At 38.5% G+C, this 19,018-nt stretch overlaps 1 protein-coding gene across 1 annotated transcript in view; it reads left to right on the forward strand.

Moving 5' to 3' along the window:
• Positions 1-19,018, forward strand: part of dnah5 (dynein, axonemal, heavy chain 5) — a 153,610-nt gene that overhangs the window by 35,345 nt on the left and 99,247 nt on the right. The window contains exons 28-44 of the mRNA XM_065246255.2: positions 3,476-3,716; positions 3,820-4,019; positions 4,157-4,310; positions 4,473-4,636; positions 5,908-6,064; positions 7,151-7,363; positions 7,447-7,671; positions 11,659-11,831; positions 12,105-12,283; positions 12,441-12,628; positions 13,323-13,517; positions 13,605-13,739; positions 13,850-13,957; positions 14,270-14,423; positions 14,639-14,785; positions 15,237-15,478; positions 18,372-18,548. Coding sequence (XP_065102327.2) covers positions 3,476-3,716; positions 3,820-4,019; positions 4,157-4,310; positions 4,473-4,636; positions 5,908-6,064; positions 7,151-7,363; positions 7,447-7,671; positions 11,659-11,831; positions 12,105-12,283; positions 12,441-12,628; positions 13,323-13,517; positions 13,605-13,739; positions 13,850-13,957; positions 14,270-14,423; positions 14,639-14,785; positions 15,237-15,478; positions 18,372-18,548 — 3,052 coding nt within the window. The remainder of the gene's footprint in view (positions 1-3,475; positions 3,717-3,819; positions 4,020-4,156; positions 4,311-4,472; positions 4,637-5,907; positions 6,065-7,150; positions 7,364-7,446; positions 7,672-11,658; positions 11,832-12,104; positions 12,284-12,440; positions 12,629-13,322; positions 13,518-13,604; positions 13,740-13,849; positions 13,958-14,269; positions 14,424-14,638; positions 14,786-15,236; positions 15,479-18,371; positions 18,549-19,018) is intronic.

Genomic DNA, 19,018 nt, shown 5'->3' on the forward strand with positions numbered 1-19,018 from the left:
TATGAACTTGATTTGTAAGAGTACTTTGGGGTTGGACCTTGCTTGCGTTTCTTGGGTCCGATTTCAAAGCCCCCAAACCCTTTCAGCGGTGAAGGTGGACGCAGCGATGTCCTCTGCTGGCGTCAAGTCCTGAGGCAGATCCACCTCCCGTTACACGGCGTGCCCGATTTATGCTGGCAAGCGTGGGATTCCCCCGTACAAGGACGTCGGTCTCCTCGGCTGTGAACCGCTCCTGGCGTGCGCCTGGTAAATCCGTCATAATAATAGCAACCCGCCATGGAACTTGCGCCCTTGCGTTTAAAGGGAATGTTGGCTAGCGTTCTGATTGGTTTATTTGACGTTACGCCCAAACCACACCTATGAATAATGAACCTACTTCAGACCAACCCCTTATTGATTTGCGCCCGGCGCAAGAGTTATTTCTCACGCCGGGAAAATAGCAACAGCGCCCAAGATCCGCCCACAAACTCACTTGCGCGTTGCGCTTCGCACTTGCGTTTCAGATCGTTAAAATAGAGCCCTTAATGTTATAGGTGCATTGTCTAACTTTTAGAAGGATCTCTTGATAGAAATGCAATATAATAAACATAACTATATTGTCAGTTGTGTAAAATGATCTTACAAAATGTAATGGATTGTTTTTATTACCTTAAAGCCGTTTTATCTACACCTTACATGGTAGTCACCATTTCGTGCCGACATATTACTACAGTAGCCCTAAACGGTCAAACTGCTCTACATACAGTAGCACATTTTGTCACTACATTGTCTCAGATGATGACGTGTTTGTCGTGTTTGTCCTGTGGCGGCTACCGTAGCTTCTTTAAGTGTTTCGAAAGGGAGAGGTGAGCTGTGGACCCATTGGTTGTAATTTACAATCTCACCGCTAAAAATCTACCTAGTGGACCTTTAAAGCTGCGATCAAAAATGTTTTCCTCTCTATCGCAGTCTCTGTTTGAAACATAAAATTGCAGGTTACTTTACATACCAAAAAAATGACGGCAAAAAGATTTTTATGTACTTGCTCGGTAACATATATTAGTTAATTTCTAACCAAAAAATGCTGAGGATTGCAGCCTTTAGTGCCCTAAAAAAATTTATACAACAGAAAAAATTACACAGGAAGAATGGGACCTTTAAAGACAGTAGTAAGGTCGCCTTTTTACGCATATGCGAGGGTCCGCGCAAAGTGCGGGTAACAAACATTTTCGTAAACAGAATAGTGCGCGCATACTGTATTTTTGAAACCCCGCGTACATTATACGCGTAGGTCACGCATGCACGTACACTGCAAAATTTTTTTTTCTTACTTAGTATTTTTGCCTTGTTTTTAGTATAAATATCTAAAAATTGTTAAATCAAGATAGATAAGTAAATAAGTATATTTATATTAAATATGATCACATTTAAGTGAATTTTTCTTGAATTAGGTGTTTAAGAGAAAGTCCATTCCAAAAGTTTTTCTTACCCCAGCGGCAGATTTTTTTGCTTGTTTTGTGCACAAATTCACTTAAATTGAATTTAAAGACTTATTTTCTTAGGTGATTTTCCTATAAAGAAAATGCATCTTAATTTAAGATTTTTTTTGATATTTGTAATTAAACAAGACAAAAATGCTTAGTAAGTACTAGTGATGGAAATTTTCGTTCATTTAAGTGACTCGTTCATTTTCAGTTCGTTCACCAAAATGATTCGTTCACTAATTCGTTCAGTGACCATTTCTTTATTTTACATAAATACGCCAATAGGTGGCGAATATGTGTATCCTTATGTGTTATAAGGCAATGAAAGACTTTTTACAAAAACTCATTCGTTTTTAATAAAGCTCAAATTGTGAAATACTAAGCATAATTTTATCAAGCTACAGTACAGAATATATTAAGACACACGTAGTACATATAATCTGGATTTGTTGTAAATAAAGACTCCCGTGCTGTGAGTGATTGGCATGCCAGTTCAGTCAGTCATCAGATCCTCGTTCACTAATCATATAATTTCGGTCATGTCGTTCATGACTTCGTTCAGACGCAGATGACTGACTAAAGTTCAATGAAAGGGTGGACTCGTTCACCAGCTCAAACCAATTATATATTCTTACTAACTGCCCAAACTCAGAGACGGTTGGCTCACGCTTACAGAACAACAGCAGCCACACATTTACTACAGTAACCAGAGTGAGTAAGATAGTTGAAGTAAAACTATATTAAACAGAAATATCACATTTTACTACAGCAATTACCTTGATAATTATTTGTATTAAGGTAAATAGTCCGCCTAAACATGGTTACTATAACTTTACTAAAATAAAACCACATGATTCTTTAACAAGATTGTTTACATTGTATTCGCTTTCTGTACGATCCCTCTCATTCATTAGGTTGTACCAGTCATTCAGTTTAAGAACGCAATCTCTCTCGTTCGTTCAGACTCAAAACAGCGGCTCGGTCAGTGAAGGGCGTATTCATTCAGTACGTTGAGCCAATCATATGCTCGGCCACAGCTCATACTCGATTGTCATTGGCTCGTACTTTTGTCACTCTTTGAAGGCAGAAAGAAGGCCGCTCTTCATTTGTCCGTGCTCCTCAAGAGGGGAGGGAAATTTCAGTGAACCAGAAATATGAGTCAATGGATGGCGTGAACGAGAACGATTTGTTCTCCTAAAAGATTCGTTCAAAAGAACGATTGGTTCACGAACGTAACATCACTATTAGTAAGAAAGTCATATAAAAAACAGACTATTCTCTGGGGCTTAAAGGGACACTTCACCCATTTGCATTAAAGGAGCATTTCACCCGTGGAAACCTTAATCTTTGTTAAAAGTAGATCATATTTGTAGTGGAAATGTAACCTAAATTTTGAATTTGGTGCCTATTTGACAGAGAAAAGGAGTGTTTGTAGTCTCACCCCCTCTACAAAGATATAGGACTTCCTTCTTTCAATGATGCAAAATGATGATTTTTACATCATTGAAAGAAGGAAGTGCAACACTGAAATCTGTATTTCTCCTGTCTCAGCGACAACAGAGGAAATGATGCACGAGCATTCAAAAACATGACTGGGGTTCTAACTATACAAAGCTTAATGCAAATGGGTGAAGTGTCCCTTTAAGCTTTGTATAGTTAGAACCCCAGTGATGTTTTTGAATGGTCGTGCATCATTTTCTCAGTTGCCCCTAAGACAGGAGAAATACAGATTTCAGTGTTGCACTTCCTTCTTTCAATGATGTAAAAATCATAATTTTGCATCATTGAAAGAAGGAAGTCCATTATCTTTGTTGAGGGAGTGAGACTACAAACACCCCTTTTCTCGGTCAAACAGGCACCAAATTCGAAATGTATGTTAAATTTCACCTACAAATATGACGCACTTTCAAGAAAGATTAATGTTTCTACGGGTGAAATGCTCCTTTAAGTCTTACACTTAAAGCTTGTTCAGCAGATGTCTGACCCTGCTGAGGTTAATGACTGAATTGCAGGTGTCGAAAGCTGCCCCGGGGCCTGAAAGAGTGGCAGGCGTTTATGGACCTGAAGAAAACTATTGATGAAATTAGTGAGTGCTGCCCCCTGCTTGAGCTGATGACAAACAAAGCCATGATGACCCGCCACTGGAAGAGGATCACTGAGGTCACGGGTCACACCTTTGAGGTTGAAACAGATAACTTCAAGCTCCGCAATATCATGGAAGCACCGCTTCTGAAGTACAAAGAAGAAATTGAGGTTAGAATGAGTTTTTATTGTTTATTCTTTTGGATGAGTGATAAATGACCGTAAAGTTCTTCCTTTTAACCATTATTATAACTACGGCGCTGCATTTGAGCAGGACATCTGCATCAGTGCTGTGAAGGAGCGAGACATTGAGCAGAAACTCAAGCAGGTGATTGCTGAGTGGGACAACAAGACCTTTACCTTCACCCAGTTTAAAACCAGAGGGGAGCTTCTTTTGAGGGGTGACAGCACATCGGAGATCATTGCTAGCATGGAGGACAGCCTGATGATGCTGGGTTCCCTCATGAGCAACAGGTGAGAGATTAAAACAAGTAATGCAGTTTTGATCAATGTGACATCACACTGATAAAGCACTCCTGCATTAACCATAGTTTCTGCCCTTAGGGAGGATTATGCTGTGCCGTACATAACTGCGTCTTTTATTTCCACAGGTACAATACCCCATTCAAAGCCCAGATCCAGAAATGGGTTCAAAATCTCTCCAACACCTCAGACATCATTGAGAACTGGATGACTGTGCAAAACCTCTGGATTTATCTTGAGGCTGTGTTTGTGGGAGGAGACATAGCCAAACAACTGCCGAAGGTAATGCCTATAATTCACTCTCAACAGTTACAGCCCTAATGGATCCAAAACTGCTTTTATTGCTTTTTAAAAGTAATATTAGCTTCAAAAAATTAAAATTAATGTTATATCATAAACTACTTTAAGTGAAAAATCACCCATTTTTATTTTTTTACTTTTTAGGAGGCAAAGCGCTTCTCGACCATTGATAAGTCCTGGGTGAAAATCATGACCCGAGCTCATGAGATGCCCAATGTTGTCCAGTCGTGTGTGGGGGATGAGATTATGGGTCAGCTACTGCCTCACCTGCTAGAACAGCTCGAGATGTGCCAGAAATCTCTCACGGGGTACGCCAAACATCTGCTTCACTGTCAAACCCTCATGTCTGACAAGCACAGGATTTATGTAGCCAGGTTTTCAGCCTTATGCAACTGGGAATTATTTTGCAAACCTGTCTTTTGTGGGCGAACTGGGAAACATCATTACAACAATTGATATGTTCTGTCTGTTCTTGACTTGCTTATATTATGGAAAAAAAAATATAATAATAATACATTTATTTGGGAAAAATATGTTTTAAATATATACTTAATACATTATGTAGAACATAAAGCTTAATTAAATATATATTTTTTTAATTTGAAAATGTATTTATTAATAAACCATTATAAATTAACGTATATTTCAAAATGTATTTTAGTGTATAAAGTATAAAATGTATAAATAAAAATATTATATAAATATAATAAAAATATAATAAAATTATAAGTATATTTTTGCAGTTGAAAATATATTTAACTCATTACCTGCCAACAGTTTTTTTTTTTAAGTTGCCTGCCAGCATTTTTTGTAATTTTCACAAATGTTTCACAAAATGCCTACCAGATATTCTAAAAATATATAAACATACAAATATATCAAATGAAAGAACAGACTTTCAGATTTTAAACAAACAAACAAAACAGGAATTTTTTTTTATCCTATCTATATTTTTTCTCTGCTTATAAACTCTTAAATATGGGTATTTTTCTTAAAAAATAAAGATTTTTTTAGCAAAAAGCTGAAATAATTGGATTTTTAAATTTTGTTAGAGATCAGATTCAGAACGATTATCAAACTATACACAAAGTTTAAAATTAGTAAATCATTTTGCTTCAGTTTTTTTTATAAATTGGGTATCTAGTATTCATCTAGTAGATAATCGCAGTCTTATAGATTAACATAAAACCTCATCAGGAAAAAGTTTTTTATGCAAATGTTTTCTCATAATTGATGACTTTACTCGTCAATGATAGGGAAATAGTTAATTTGAATCTTTTCAAGCCTGTTATGTTTACAGGTTTGTAACATAAAAAGTTTTTCTTCCAGTGCGACGTCAAAATAAAAGCTTTAAAATATATTTATTTTTATTATATATTTTAAAATATACAAACAAGGCCAGAAAATATATTGGTGAAAAAAAAATTTGTAAACATATTTCAAAATATTTTTCAGTACAAATATTGTTTGACCATTTTTGTATTTTTTTTTAAATATATTTAAAATATTTTTTGCCGTATCCTGTGTATCAAGTGTTTTATTTTGCACAAAATGTTAAACATGATTTTATGCTCTAAAGGTACCTGGAAAAAAAGCGCTTGTTGTTTCCACGTTTCTTCTTCGTGTCAGATCCGGCTTTGCTGGAGATTTTGGGCCAAGCTTCTGATTCGCACACCATCCAAGCTCACCTCCTCAATGTCTTTGACAACATCAAATCTGTCCGCTTCCACGATAAGGTAATCTTATTTTACAATAACAAAGCAACTCTTAGTTAAGTCAACCTCAGCAGCCATATCACCCTGTAGCCCAAGACAGCTTGCCCACTGAAGCTAAGCAGGGCTGAGCCTGGTCAGTACTTGGATGGTAGACCACTTGGGAAAAACCAGGTTGCTGCTGGTAGTGGTGTTAGTGAGACCAGCAGGGGGTGCTCACCCTGTGGTCTGTGTGGGTCCTAACACCCCAGTATAGTGATGGGGACACTATACTGTCAAAAAAGCACCGTCCTTCGGATGAGACGTTAAACCGAGGTCCTTACTCTCTGTGGTCATTAAAAAATCCCAGGATGTCCTTCGAAAAAGAGTAGGGGTGTGCCCCGGCATCCTGGCCAAACTTGCCCATTGGCCTACTAATCATCCCTCATCCTAATTGGCTATATCACTCTGTCTCCTCTCCACTAATAAGCTGGTGTGTGGTGGGCGTTCTGGCGCAATATGGCTGCCGTCGCATCATCCAGGTGGATGCTGCACATTGGTGGTGGTTGAGGAGATTCCCCCGTTCATAAGTAAAGCGCTTTGAGTACTGAGAAAAGCGCTATATAAATGTAAGGAATTATAATTATATTTAAACGGTACATATCATGAAAATCGGACTTGTTCCATCTTTAAGTGCTATAATTGGGTCCCCAGTGCTTCTATCAACCTAGAATATGTGAAAAAAATCAACCCAGTAATTATTTACTGTAGTTTTGGTAAACCATTCTCTTCAAGCATGTGAAAAAATAGGTAATTGAAATTTAGCTCTCCTTGTGATATCAGAAGGGAATAATACCGCCCTTTAATCTGCACTATCCAACCACCCAAACTGGCATTTAGTCCAGAGATCAGCTCATTTGCTCACACCTACAAAGTGGTAACTTTAACATGTTATAATAAATTATCTGTGGGGTATTTTGAGCTAAAACTTTACATACATATTCTGGAGGCACCAAAGATTTATTTGACATCTTAAAAAAGTCTTGTGAAATGTCCCCTTTAAATAATATTGTGGTGCATGACATAAAAAAAATACTGTAGTAAATGTAACCATTATGGGTTTGATTTCAGATGTATGATAAGATTCTAGCGATATCCTCACGGGAGGGTGAGACAGTGCAGCTGGACAGACCCGTTGTAGCAGAGGGTAACGTGGAGGTCTGGCTTAATGCGCTCCTCAAAGAATCCCAGAGGTCTTTGCACCTTGTCATCCGTCAGGCTGCTCTTGCCATTCAGGACCCCGCCTTTGAATTGATCGAATTCTTGGACTCCTTCCCTGCACAGGTATAGGGCAGTAACAGTAAGTTCTTGAAAAAAGTAAAAATAAGACAACATGGTAGACTGACTGTTGCACTTCTGTGGTTTAGGTTGGTTTACTAGGAATTCAGATGATCTGGACCAGGGACTCTGAAGATGCTTTGACCCATGCTAGACAGGACCGTAAAATCATGGCTAAAACCAATCAGTATTTCCTTGAGCTCCTCAATACTTTGATTGACATGACCACAAAGGACTTGGGATCTGTTGAACGGACCAAATATGAAACACTGATCACCATTCATGTACATCAGAGGGACATCTTTGATGATTTGGTGAGTGCCAGAATTTCACAGAGTATAAAAAAGTTTTCAAAATCTTTCTAGATTTTTAGCAATGGGCTGACACGGCAACAAGACACACATGGAGAGACAATCAATAGGGAACCATTCAACAAAAAAAAAACTACAAAGAAATACGAGACCACAGAATCCACAGAACATAAACATGTGACAGTTAGTTAGTTAGTTACAGTAGTTAGTTAAATGACACAGGGCCAGAGAAGTGATTCGAGCCAAAGATCCTAGTATCACCCTGCAATGAACTTGAATATATGCTAAGATGGCTCAATCAAATCCTCATTTAAAACTCATTATGTTTCATTATCTCAGCTGGCATTGTTGCCAGCCCATTTGAGTTTAGTACAGGAACTGTTTTGTCAGGATTTTCGAACTTTAATATCTTTTGGCTAACAGACCTCCATTTGTTTAAAGCTCCACTTTAGCCAAAGGCAATTAGCTTAATAGCAGTCAGCCAAATTACCGTACAGCAATCGCTCCTAGTTTAATATGATTTCGTTTCCTAGTGCTTTCATCTCAGTTTCTCGTATTTTGGAGGTTTTTTTATATTAGTCGACATGGTTGGATGTCTTAGCGGCCGATCAAACATGTTTTAAAAGCTTGAAACGCAAGGCGAAAAGCACTGCCGTTATTAAAGTGACTTCCGTTGCGTTTTTTTATATTGCTACCACCAAGGCAGTTGTCCTGTTAATCAAATATTGAAGTGTGCATGCTCTTTTGCGGTTAATTATCATATTAGCAGAAACTTTAAAAAGAGGACGCTTGCGTTGAACTTAATCAAGGGTGAGAGGTGTACCAACACGGTGAGCGTGATTTCACCAAGTAAGATGTGATCCTGGATCAACACCATTGTTGGTCCTGGATCAACATTTTAATTAACCAATCAGATTGCCGGATTAGGATGAGTGTGTATGTTAGATTTAGGTTTAGGACAGGTTTAGGGTTTTTTGAAAAATTCTCCTCAAACTATTATTTCACACTAATTTGAATACGCAGGGGATAGTAAGTGCACCGCCCTAAGATTCATCACAACTTTTCCATTTAACAAGGTTCTTGGACCATTAGCCTTCCAGGACAGCCAGAAACCTGAAAGTGGTAATTGATGATCAGTTTAGTTTCACAAAGCATGTTGTCAGCACAATGTCCTGTAGATTCATCATTTACAACATTAGGAAACCTAGACCTTTCCTATCTGGGCATGCAACAGACGTCCTAGTCCAGGCTCTTTTCCTGTACTATTGCAATGCACTACTGGCCGGACTCCAAGCCTGCATAACCAAACCCATACAGATGATCCAGAATGCAGCAGCAAGGGTGGTTTTTAACTCTTTCCCCACCATTGACAAGTTTAATCGTCAATTAACTCTTTCCCAGCCAGCGTTTTTTTTATTTGCCAGCCAGCGCCAGCATTTTTCATGATTTTCACAAAAGATAAATGCCTTCCAGAAAATGTTCTTCTTTAAATAAATAAACAAACAATATATCAAATAAAAAAAGAACAGACCCTTTACTTAAAAAAAAGTTTTATCCTACCTTCATTTGTTTTTTATGACCTCTCAAATATGGGTAGGTTTCTTCAAAAACACCAAATTTTGAGCAAAAAGCTGAGAAAATAAAATTTTTGTGAAGGACTTTTGATAGAGATAAGATTCAGAGCAATGATCAAAACATACACGGACATACAGCTGTTTGCCCTAGGGTGATGCTTCCGGGTTTTATAAGTTGGTGGATAATAGCAGTATTACGGATTGCTGGAAATACTCGTCATTGGCAGGGAATCGTTTTCTCTTAATTGACAAGTTAACTGGTGGATATAAGCGAAAATACGAAATCGGGAAAAAAGAGTTTACTCCTCAATGGTGGGGAAAGAGTTAAAGGGGGGGGGGGGGGGGTTCAATGGTATTTTAAGGATTCTGACTTATTAACACAGTTATAGAGTTGTTTCCTCATCCTACACGTAGGCAAAGTGTCAAAAAAGCAGTCAAAAAAGTGTCAAAAAAGCACTTCGCCAGGGTTCGTACAAGTTTCGGAAAGTTTTTTTCGATTACAGGTCCAACTGACGTTTCAGGGGTTTTCTATACGTATAACTTCTTTATATGGGCACTTCCCCCGGAAAACCCCGCCCACCCGTCAATCAGCGGGAGACGCTAGAGCTTGCAAACATCTTATCACGCCACTCAGCTTTGTTTAATTTCAAAACTCAACAATGGCACGAATGAAGAAGTGTGTTTTTGGATGTAAGGTGAAGAAATCCAGCCTTATGAAAACAATGGATATAGTTTATTATCCGGGGTAGCTGCGGAGTTTTGCGTGAGTGTTTGATGCGGTGGATTTTCCCAACCGGGTCATGATGAGTTTCATGCGGTAAGTAAGACTTCTGTCTTATGTTGGAAATAGTCGCGTGCATATTATATAAATGACATGAACATGTAGTGAATCATAAGTCAAAACAGTGTTGTATAGTGTTGCATGACTCGTACTCGCTCCACCCGTGGTAGTAACTCCTCCTACTTCATTTTATCGTACGTTATCGGAAAGATTCAGTAAAGCTAATCTTTCTTTTATAAATCTGATTACATTAAAGACTCTTCGGAGATATAAAGGACATCATACTACTCTATAGGTACTCCAGATTAACATCAGAAATGCAGAAACAGCGTGTGTTACGTGAGCTTTAAGAGAAAACGCTTTCTTACCAATGAAGAGTTTTTGCGGCAATCCGTATTTCCGCTATTATCCACCAGGTGGAGCTCTTACCCAACTTATAAAACCCAGAAGTATTCTCTTAGGTCAAACAGTAAGAACTCTGTATATGTTTTGATCATCGCTCTGAATCTGATCTATATCAAAAGTCCTTAACAAAAATACTATTACCTCTCTATTTTTAAAGAAATCTACCCATATTTAAGAGATGATAAAAAAAACAAATAAATGTAGGATGAAACTTTTTGGGATGAAAGCAAAATTTCTTTCATTTGATACATTGTTTATTTATTTACAGAAAAAAAGTTTCTGAAAGGCATTAAACATTTGTAAAAATCATAAAAAATGCTTTTGTAAAAAACACTGGCGGGGAAAGAGTTAATAAGCCAAAAAGGATGCATGTCACTCCTCTATTTGTCAGGTTACACTGACTTTGTATAGCTGGTCGCATCAAATTCAAAGCTCTGCTCCTGGCCTTTAAACTACCACTGGGTCAGCACCCCATTATCTTTACTCGCTTATACAGACTTACGTACCCTCTCAATCCCTGCGCTCTGCCAAAGAGGGAAAAAATCGCTATCGTGTACATACCTTCTCTGGATCTGTTCCACATCTGTGAAATGATCTGTCGGTTGCAACAAGATCTGCTGACTCTGTAGCCATCTTAAGAATCGGCTAAAAACCCAGCTCTTCTGCCAACATCTCACTTACTAATACAGAGCTTTATATCTTTTACTATTTTTCTTTATCTTTTCTGTCCTTTAAAAAAACGTGGCTATATATACTGTGTTAGACTTGATGCACTTACTACTGCTGTTCTTGTGTTGCTCTATTTGCTTTTATTGTTTACCTCATTGTAAGTCGCTTTAGATAAAAGCATCTGCTAAATGACTAAAAGTATTTGTGAGTGTAGTCTCCAGTTCTTCCAAGCAACTGTAAACTTCTGTCACCACAACCAAAGGCAGCCTCTCCACTCATTCGATTCAACATTGGAAAAAACACGAATGACGTCGGGCACTTTTGCACTCGGAGCGCTCCAGCAAAAACGTGTGGCGGCCAAAACGCGACTCAATCGGCCCAGATAAACAGCGCACATAACGCTTACTGCCCATAGAAAACCATTCAAAAAAAGCACCTGCCACTGCCATAAATGCATTCATGGATGCCAAATTACATATTAACATCAAGTCAACAACATTCACAGACACATCTTTGAAGGCAGACACTAACCAATGCAGAATCACTATTCTTTACCCACAGTGTCGTTTGCACATCAAAAGCCCCACAGACTTCGAATGGCTGAAGCAGTGCCGCTTTTACTTCAATGAAGACTCGGATAAGATGATGATCAACATCACTGATGTGGGTTTTGTCTATCAGAATGAGTTTCTGGGCTGCACCGACAGGCTGGTCATCACTCCTCTCACTGACAGGTGCGGCTAGGATTTAAAATCTTGCTTCTCTCTGTCTTCACTGTGGGCCATTTATGTTATATACTGTATGTCAACACCGTATGCAATTATAGTGCATATCTGATTTCTCATAGATCATATAATCACTTATTTTGCCTATAGCGTTTTATCACCACAAAGTGAAAAGAAATATATTAGACAATGCATGATACAAATTAAACCTTACTTTTTTACTTTTTGACCGTTTATAGTTTCTGCATAATCATTAAATGTTTTTTTAAATATATTTCTCAGATGCTACATTACTTTAGCTCAGGCATTGGGTATGAGCATGGGTGGTGCTCCAGCCGGCCCCGCGGGAACAGGAAAAACAGAGACCATTAAAGACATGGGACGCTGCTTGGGCAAATACGTGGTGGTATTTAACTGCTCTGACCAGATGGACTTCAGAGGCTTGGGCAGAATATTCAAAGGTGTCACACATCTGTGTTCAATCTCCACTCAAATGCCAATACATGTAAACACAAGATGACGCATTGTAAAACTGCTTGCATTTCTGCAAATTCATAAATGTTGTTATGTTTGTTTTTGCGTCCTTGGGATTAATCATAATATTGTATGAACGTCTAGGACTTGCACAGTCCGGCTCCTGGGGATGTTTTGATGAGTTCAACCGTATAGAGCTGCCTGTCCTCTCGGTCGCTGCCCAACAAATCGCAGTTGTGCTCACCTGCAAGAAGGAACGACGGAAGAACTTCATATTCACTGATGGAGATAATGTAGAGATGAACCCAGAGTTCGGCATCTTCCTCACCATGGTATGATGGAGTTTCACTGTCCCTCAGTGTGTGGATTTAAAGGGCACCTATTATGCCCATTTTTACAAGATGTAATATAAGTCTCAGGTGTGCCCAGAATGTGTCCGTGAAGTTTTAGCTTAAAATACCCCACAGATCATTTAATAGCATGTCCAAAATGTGGCTGCATATGTCATCAAAGCGGTCTTATTTCAGAATATTAACAATTATAAAGTTGACTATTATGTTTAGTTAATCGCTAATTGTTGTAATATGCTTATGGGTTGCAAATATAATCCTTAGATAACTGAAATAAACCTGGCATTATGACGTGTGCAGCCTGCATATACGACCTTCGCAAACTGCAGCCTTTAGATTGAGAAATGTTATGTTATGTTATGTTGTGTCTTGTCTCGTTTTCGTCATGTGATAAAGGTTCGTTGACGTCGACATTTAGTGATACTTTTAGTCGACGAAAGCAACACTAGTCCCACCTCTTTATCCATTTCCGGTTATCTGCGAGTGATGCGAGGTGACGCAAAGCCAAAAAAGCTCTTCACAAACCTATGTGTGATGTCACATATTTCTTACAGTCTATAGATTAAATTCATTTTGTTATGTGCGTACATGTCAGCTGCATTCTTTACTTATTTGTAAACAAATGATTATGAGGATTGATTTCCCCAATGTTTTTACTTGTTTTTCATTCGTTCAGAACCCTGGATACGCAGGCAGACAGGAACTTCCAGAGAATCTGAAAATTAACTTCCGCACGGTGGCTATGATGGTTCCTGACCGCCAGATCATTATCAGAGTAAAACTGGCAAGCTGTGGTTTCATTGACAATATCGAACTAGCCAGGAAATTCTTTACTTTATACAAACTATGTGAGGAGCAGCTCTCTAAACAGGTGACTATTGTTATTAATAGTTTATTATATGACTAATAATTAGATGTCTTTTAAATGACTAAAGCTTTTTTTTTTGTTCTCTGTCAGGTTCACTACGACTTTGGCCTTCGTAATATCCTCTCCGTCCTGCGTACACTTGGTGCTGCTAAACGGGCCAATCCGAATGACACAGAGTCCACCATAGTCATGAGGGTCCTGCGGGACATGAACCTGTCCAAACTGGTAGACTATATATGGTTTCTCTGGTTGACCATATGTTGATCTGTTTTCACCTTTGCCTCACAGTTTCTTTATCCTCTGGTTTTAATAAAGATTTATCTCTGTCTTTTAAGATCGACGAGGATGAGCCATTGTTCCTGAGTTTGATTGAGGATCTTTTCCCTGGAATTCAGTTGGATAAAGCCGGATACCCTGATCTGGAAGCAGCCATAGACAAACAGGTTGGGAATGTGATGATTGTTATTGTTGCAAGTTATATCAAAACTCAAAGAGTTAAAAATTCATTTTAAATGTAAAAGTGCACAGCATTATTGGATGTGGTGACGCCATATTGACTGAAACAGGAAGTCAGTGCGGAACTATCGAGAAGACCTTTTTTTTAAACCAATAGTGTTTCGTTTATGGCACAGTCCAGCAAAGCTGCATTTGACAGCTTATAACAGCTTGTTATACTTAAAGGAAAGAACTAGACTTAATTTCAAAAGAGTTAAAAAGGAGATTTGTCTATGTAAATCTTTATTTATCTGTACAAGGTGACTGAGGCTGGTCTGGTAAATCACCCACCCTGGAGGTTAAAGATTATTCAGCTATATGAGACTCAGAGAGTTCGACATGGGATGATGGCATTAGGACCCAGCGGAGCTGGAAAGACAACCTGTATCCATACACTAATGAAGGCCATGACCGGTGAGAATGAGACATTAGATACAAACAAACACAAAGCAACATTGTACCTAAACATGTATACTTGATTCTGATTGGTCACTTGCAGTAATGTAAATGGTTTATTTTAAGATCATTTTGAATTCAAATTAACATATAATGCTAAGAGAGCTGAAATTGTCTCATTAATTTGATATACAGAAATGTTTAGGTCAAATCTATGTTTTTTTTCTGTATAGACTGTGGTCAGCCTCATAGAGAAATGCGTATGAACCCTAAAGCAATCACCGCACCTCAAATGTTTGGTCGACTCGATGTGGCAACCAATGACTGGACTGATGGGATCTTTTCTACACTGTGGAGAAAAACTCTTAGAGCCAAGAAAGGTAAAAATTACTGTCTGGTGAAAAATAGTCAGACACATCGAACATGATGGGTGAAAAAGAGAGATTTTTTCCTGTGTTTCAGATTTGTTTTATCCAGTCTGAAATGAAACGAAAATAAAAAACACTCCAATCCAGTCTGTCAGGTCATTCACCTGCATGTAAAAGCTAATGGTCTCATAAGTGCTTAAAACATCCTTTGGCTGCAGTAAGATCTATAACACATCAAACTGAATGGCTCATTTAAATAAGACAAGCATGCAGAGACCCATCGACTGGGGTTTTAAATCAATGAACATCGCAGACTTCAAATAGGGCTTTTGCAAAGCTACAGTATCAGGCGTAAGATGTCATATGACAATTATTGATCACAGTGACTGATGGAAAACATCATAAATCACGCTTTTGATTACATTGTGTCCATTTCTCATTTGTAATACGTGTGTGTGTATAGGGGAACATATATGGATTGTTCTTGATGGCCCAGTTGATGCCATATGGATTGAGAATCTTAACTCTGTTCTGGATGATAACCGCACGCTGACATTGGCAAATGGTGACCGTATCCCCATGGCACCCACCTGCAAGATCGTGTTTGAGCCGCACAATATCGATAACGCCTCCCCGGCCACGGTGTCCCGTAACGGGATGGTGTTTATGAGCTCCTCTGTCCTGAACTGGAGTCCTATTTTGAAGGTGGGTGGTAATGTACTGTATCTCTATTAGATCTATTGAGTGGATTGTAGATTTACAGATCATTTGAGAAGCCAGTATCGTTTATTCATACAAGGATCTAAATCATTAGAAATACATTAATGAGACACTCCACTTTAAAAAAAAAATGCTAATTTTCCAGCTCCCCTAGAGTTAAACATTTGATTCTTACAGTTTTGGAATCCATTCAGCCGATCTCCGGGCCTGGCAGTAGCACTTTTAGCATAGCTTAGCATAATCCATTGAATCTGATTAGACCATTAGCATCGCGCTCAAAAATAACCAAAAAGGTTTGATATTTTTCCTATTTAAAACTTGACTCTTCTGTAGTTACATCGTGTACTTAGACTGACTGAAAATTAAAAGTTGTGATTTTCTAGGCAGATATGGTTAGGAACTATACTCTCATTCTGGCGTAATAATCAAGGACTTTGCTGCCGTAACAAGGCTGCAGCAAGCGCAATGATATTACGCAGTGCCCGAAAATAGTCCCCTTGGTAACTTTCAACAGCGTAATATCATTGAAACTCTTTGGTTATTTTTAAGCGTGATGCTAATGCTCTAATCAGATTTAATGGATTATGCCAAGCTATGCTAAAAGTGGTAGCGCCAGACCCAGAGATCGGCTGAATGGATTCCAAAACGGTAAAAAACAAATGTTTAACGCCGCTCTATGCATTTTCGGCGTTTTTGTCAAACAGCGAGCACTAGAGTCGCTGGAGAATACTTGCAACTGTCGTAATTTTCCACTCTAGTACTCCGAAGATAATAACCAGGTAATGTTTCACAATTTCATACAAATATTAGGCTACTGCATAGTCTACTAAACTACTGATGATTGTAATAGGATAATAAGAAGTTTATTCCAAGTGTAGAGTGCATATAATAATAAAGTACCGCGTTTGCTAGCTTATAACGTTTTTACATGATTGCAGCTAAATCACAAGTAAACATTACAAAATGCCATGACAAAGTTAATTGTGTACGTTGCATTATATCATAACATTGGCCGTTGAAATGTCACTATACATGATTATTGCTATTTATCATAATAGTTTGCAAATTGTGCATGTTTACACTATTTACAACCTCTAGGCTTATTTATGTCCTGATAATTATGTGAGATATTGACAACTGTTGTCATGATAATCGCATGACATACTACAAGCAAGCGCAACAACATACAACATAGACCGCAAACAAGTTTACAAATGAGAGATTTACTTACTAGTCCATCAACAAGATCGCCAAATCAGCAACCCATCCAGTGCTGTCTTTTAGCTCACGCCAACGAGTAAAAACCTGAGTGGGACTCTTGTCCGGTTCCTAACGCGGTCAGATTATCTTTTCCTACTCTCTTCCGAATGCGCTTTCTTAACTTTTAAACCGTTTAGCCTCACGTCTCAAACTCGCTCGTGCAGTTGTTGTTATAGGCTTGATCGACTTCATGCAGCGCTGCAAGAACCGACAGCCGGATGACGTCAAAGTACCACGAGAATTATCCGAGATGGCACTTTGACGTCATCCGGCGGTTGGTTCTTGCAGCGCCACACGAAGTCGAACAAGCCTAATGTGTGTGACGTCGTTGCCGTAAAGCAAGTTGTGATTCTCGCGAGATTTGTCAGGGGCGCTTCTCTCAAGCTTGCATTGCTGGTTTTGCTAGCGGCGTCCTCCCCGAGCTTCAACAGGAGGATGATTCGCCCTACTATGACTTTGTTTACCACCGAAATAACTTTGAAGCTGTTATATTAAGGTAAAAGAACTGCATAGTGTGTCTTTAACTCTAGGGGAGCTGGAAAATAAGCCTATTTTCAAAAAAGTGTCCATTTAAATAAATGAATCAATAAAGTACACATTTTCAACTTAAACTGTCACATGACACAAATTTCCTTACTTTTCATTTTTGTGTAGCTAAAGCTGTGGGAACATTGCTATGTGTAACCCATATCTTTCAATGTGTTCATTACATCACTGCAGTAACTGACGAGGAACGAATAATGTGATCTGCACTGCTTCATTCTAATTGGTAGTCCCTTCCGAAATCGCCCATCTTTTGCATAAAGTTGAACTTTTCTCAATTATGTCAAGCCCATGTCCTGTCGCCAACAGTCACTGTTGCTCGTGTTGGAATCAAAGGTTTCATTGGAATGAACGACATCCATCGCTTTGCCGTTGCTAGTCTTTAGCGATGTGCACGCAGCTTTAGTCTATTTAGCCATTCATCATTCTCAGGAGTCTCTGTGATTGAATTTTGCTGTGTGCACACTGTCAGCGACCTTGTCACTTTGTTTCTCTCGCCTCTGTCAATGAGCCAGTTAGGAGGCGTTCCTAATTCTGGATGTCCTTGAAACAACTATAAGCTAATGAGTAACCTTCCCCTCAGTAAATGATGAAAGACGAATGACGTGAACTCCACTGCTTTACTCTCATTGGTAGTCATTCCCAAAAGTCGCTCGTCATTTGCATAACGTTGAACTTTTCTTAACTTTGTCATGTTGCTGGAAGTTGGCAAGCTTCCATAGAAATGAACGAGATTGCGTCGCTCCATCATTGCTAGTCGCTGTTGTTTTGCATGCAGCATTACTGTAGCGCAAATTAAGATGATGTAAGATTCAGCATTTACAATCTATCTATTCATTTGTATCCAGCTGTAAGAACGAGTATTTCCATTACTCTTCTCCATAATAATGAAGTTGAGAATTCCCAGGGCATTTATCAAATTTTATAGCCGACTTCAAAGTGTTCAACAGAAACGTGTCACAGTCTGCGAACAAAAGAATACTTTATTTAATGTTTGATAACCGTGTGCATTTGTATTTCTTTCATCGTACATTTGTCCTTACTAACAGGTGTCTCATGAATTCTGTGTTGTCAGGGTTGGCTGAAGAATCGCTCCGTTCAGGAAGGGCTCGTCCTGAGGGACCTCTTCTCGTCCTCTTTCCCTGAGCTCTATCGCTTTAGCGTTCAGTCTCTGCAGTTTAAAATGGAGATGCTTGAGGCCTTCATCATCATGCAGTGCATAAATATGCTCCAGGGACTCATTCAGCCTAAGGTTGTGCCATCCTTATGTTTATTTTCTGTTAATTTTGATTGCTAAATAACCATAAAGATGCCAAAGAATGCATTGAAATGATCTGTTCTCTGATATAGAATGTATGTGTCTTTTTTAAGTGCAAAAATTATCCAGAGATGGTTTTAAATGTCCATTTATAACCCTAGGATTTGTCTTTAGAATTAAATGGTCTATTATTACCTTATTTGAAAGAGTCATGAATAATAATGTTGAGCTCTGCTCTGATTGGCTGTTTTTCAGAGCAGTTCATTTCAGTAGCTCAGAACTTATGTTTGAATCTATATCAGAGAAAGATACAGAATTTGAGGAAAAATCAATTGTTTGGAGATTGTTAATAGACATTTCTGAGTTTTTTTTCAGTATGGACCTACAAAACTTAACTCAAACGTCAAAAAAAATATATAAATAACGATATTACCCAAATGCTATTAGCACGTATTACAAGTTCA

This window comes from Paramisgurnus dabryanus, chromosome 13 (assembly GCF_030506205.2).
Source record: "Paramisgurnus dabryanus chromosome 13, PD_genome_1.1, whole genome shotgun sequence".
In the NCBI taxonomy this organism is placed as follows: Eukaryota; Metazoa; Chordata; class Actinopteri; order Cypriniformes; family Cobitidae; genus Paramisgurnus; species Paramisgurnus dabryanus.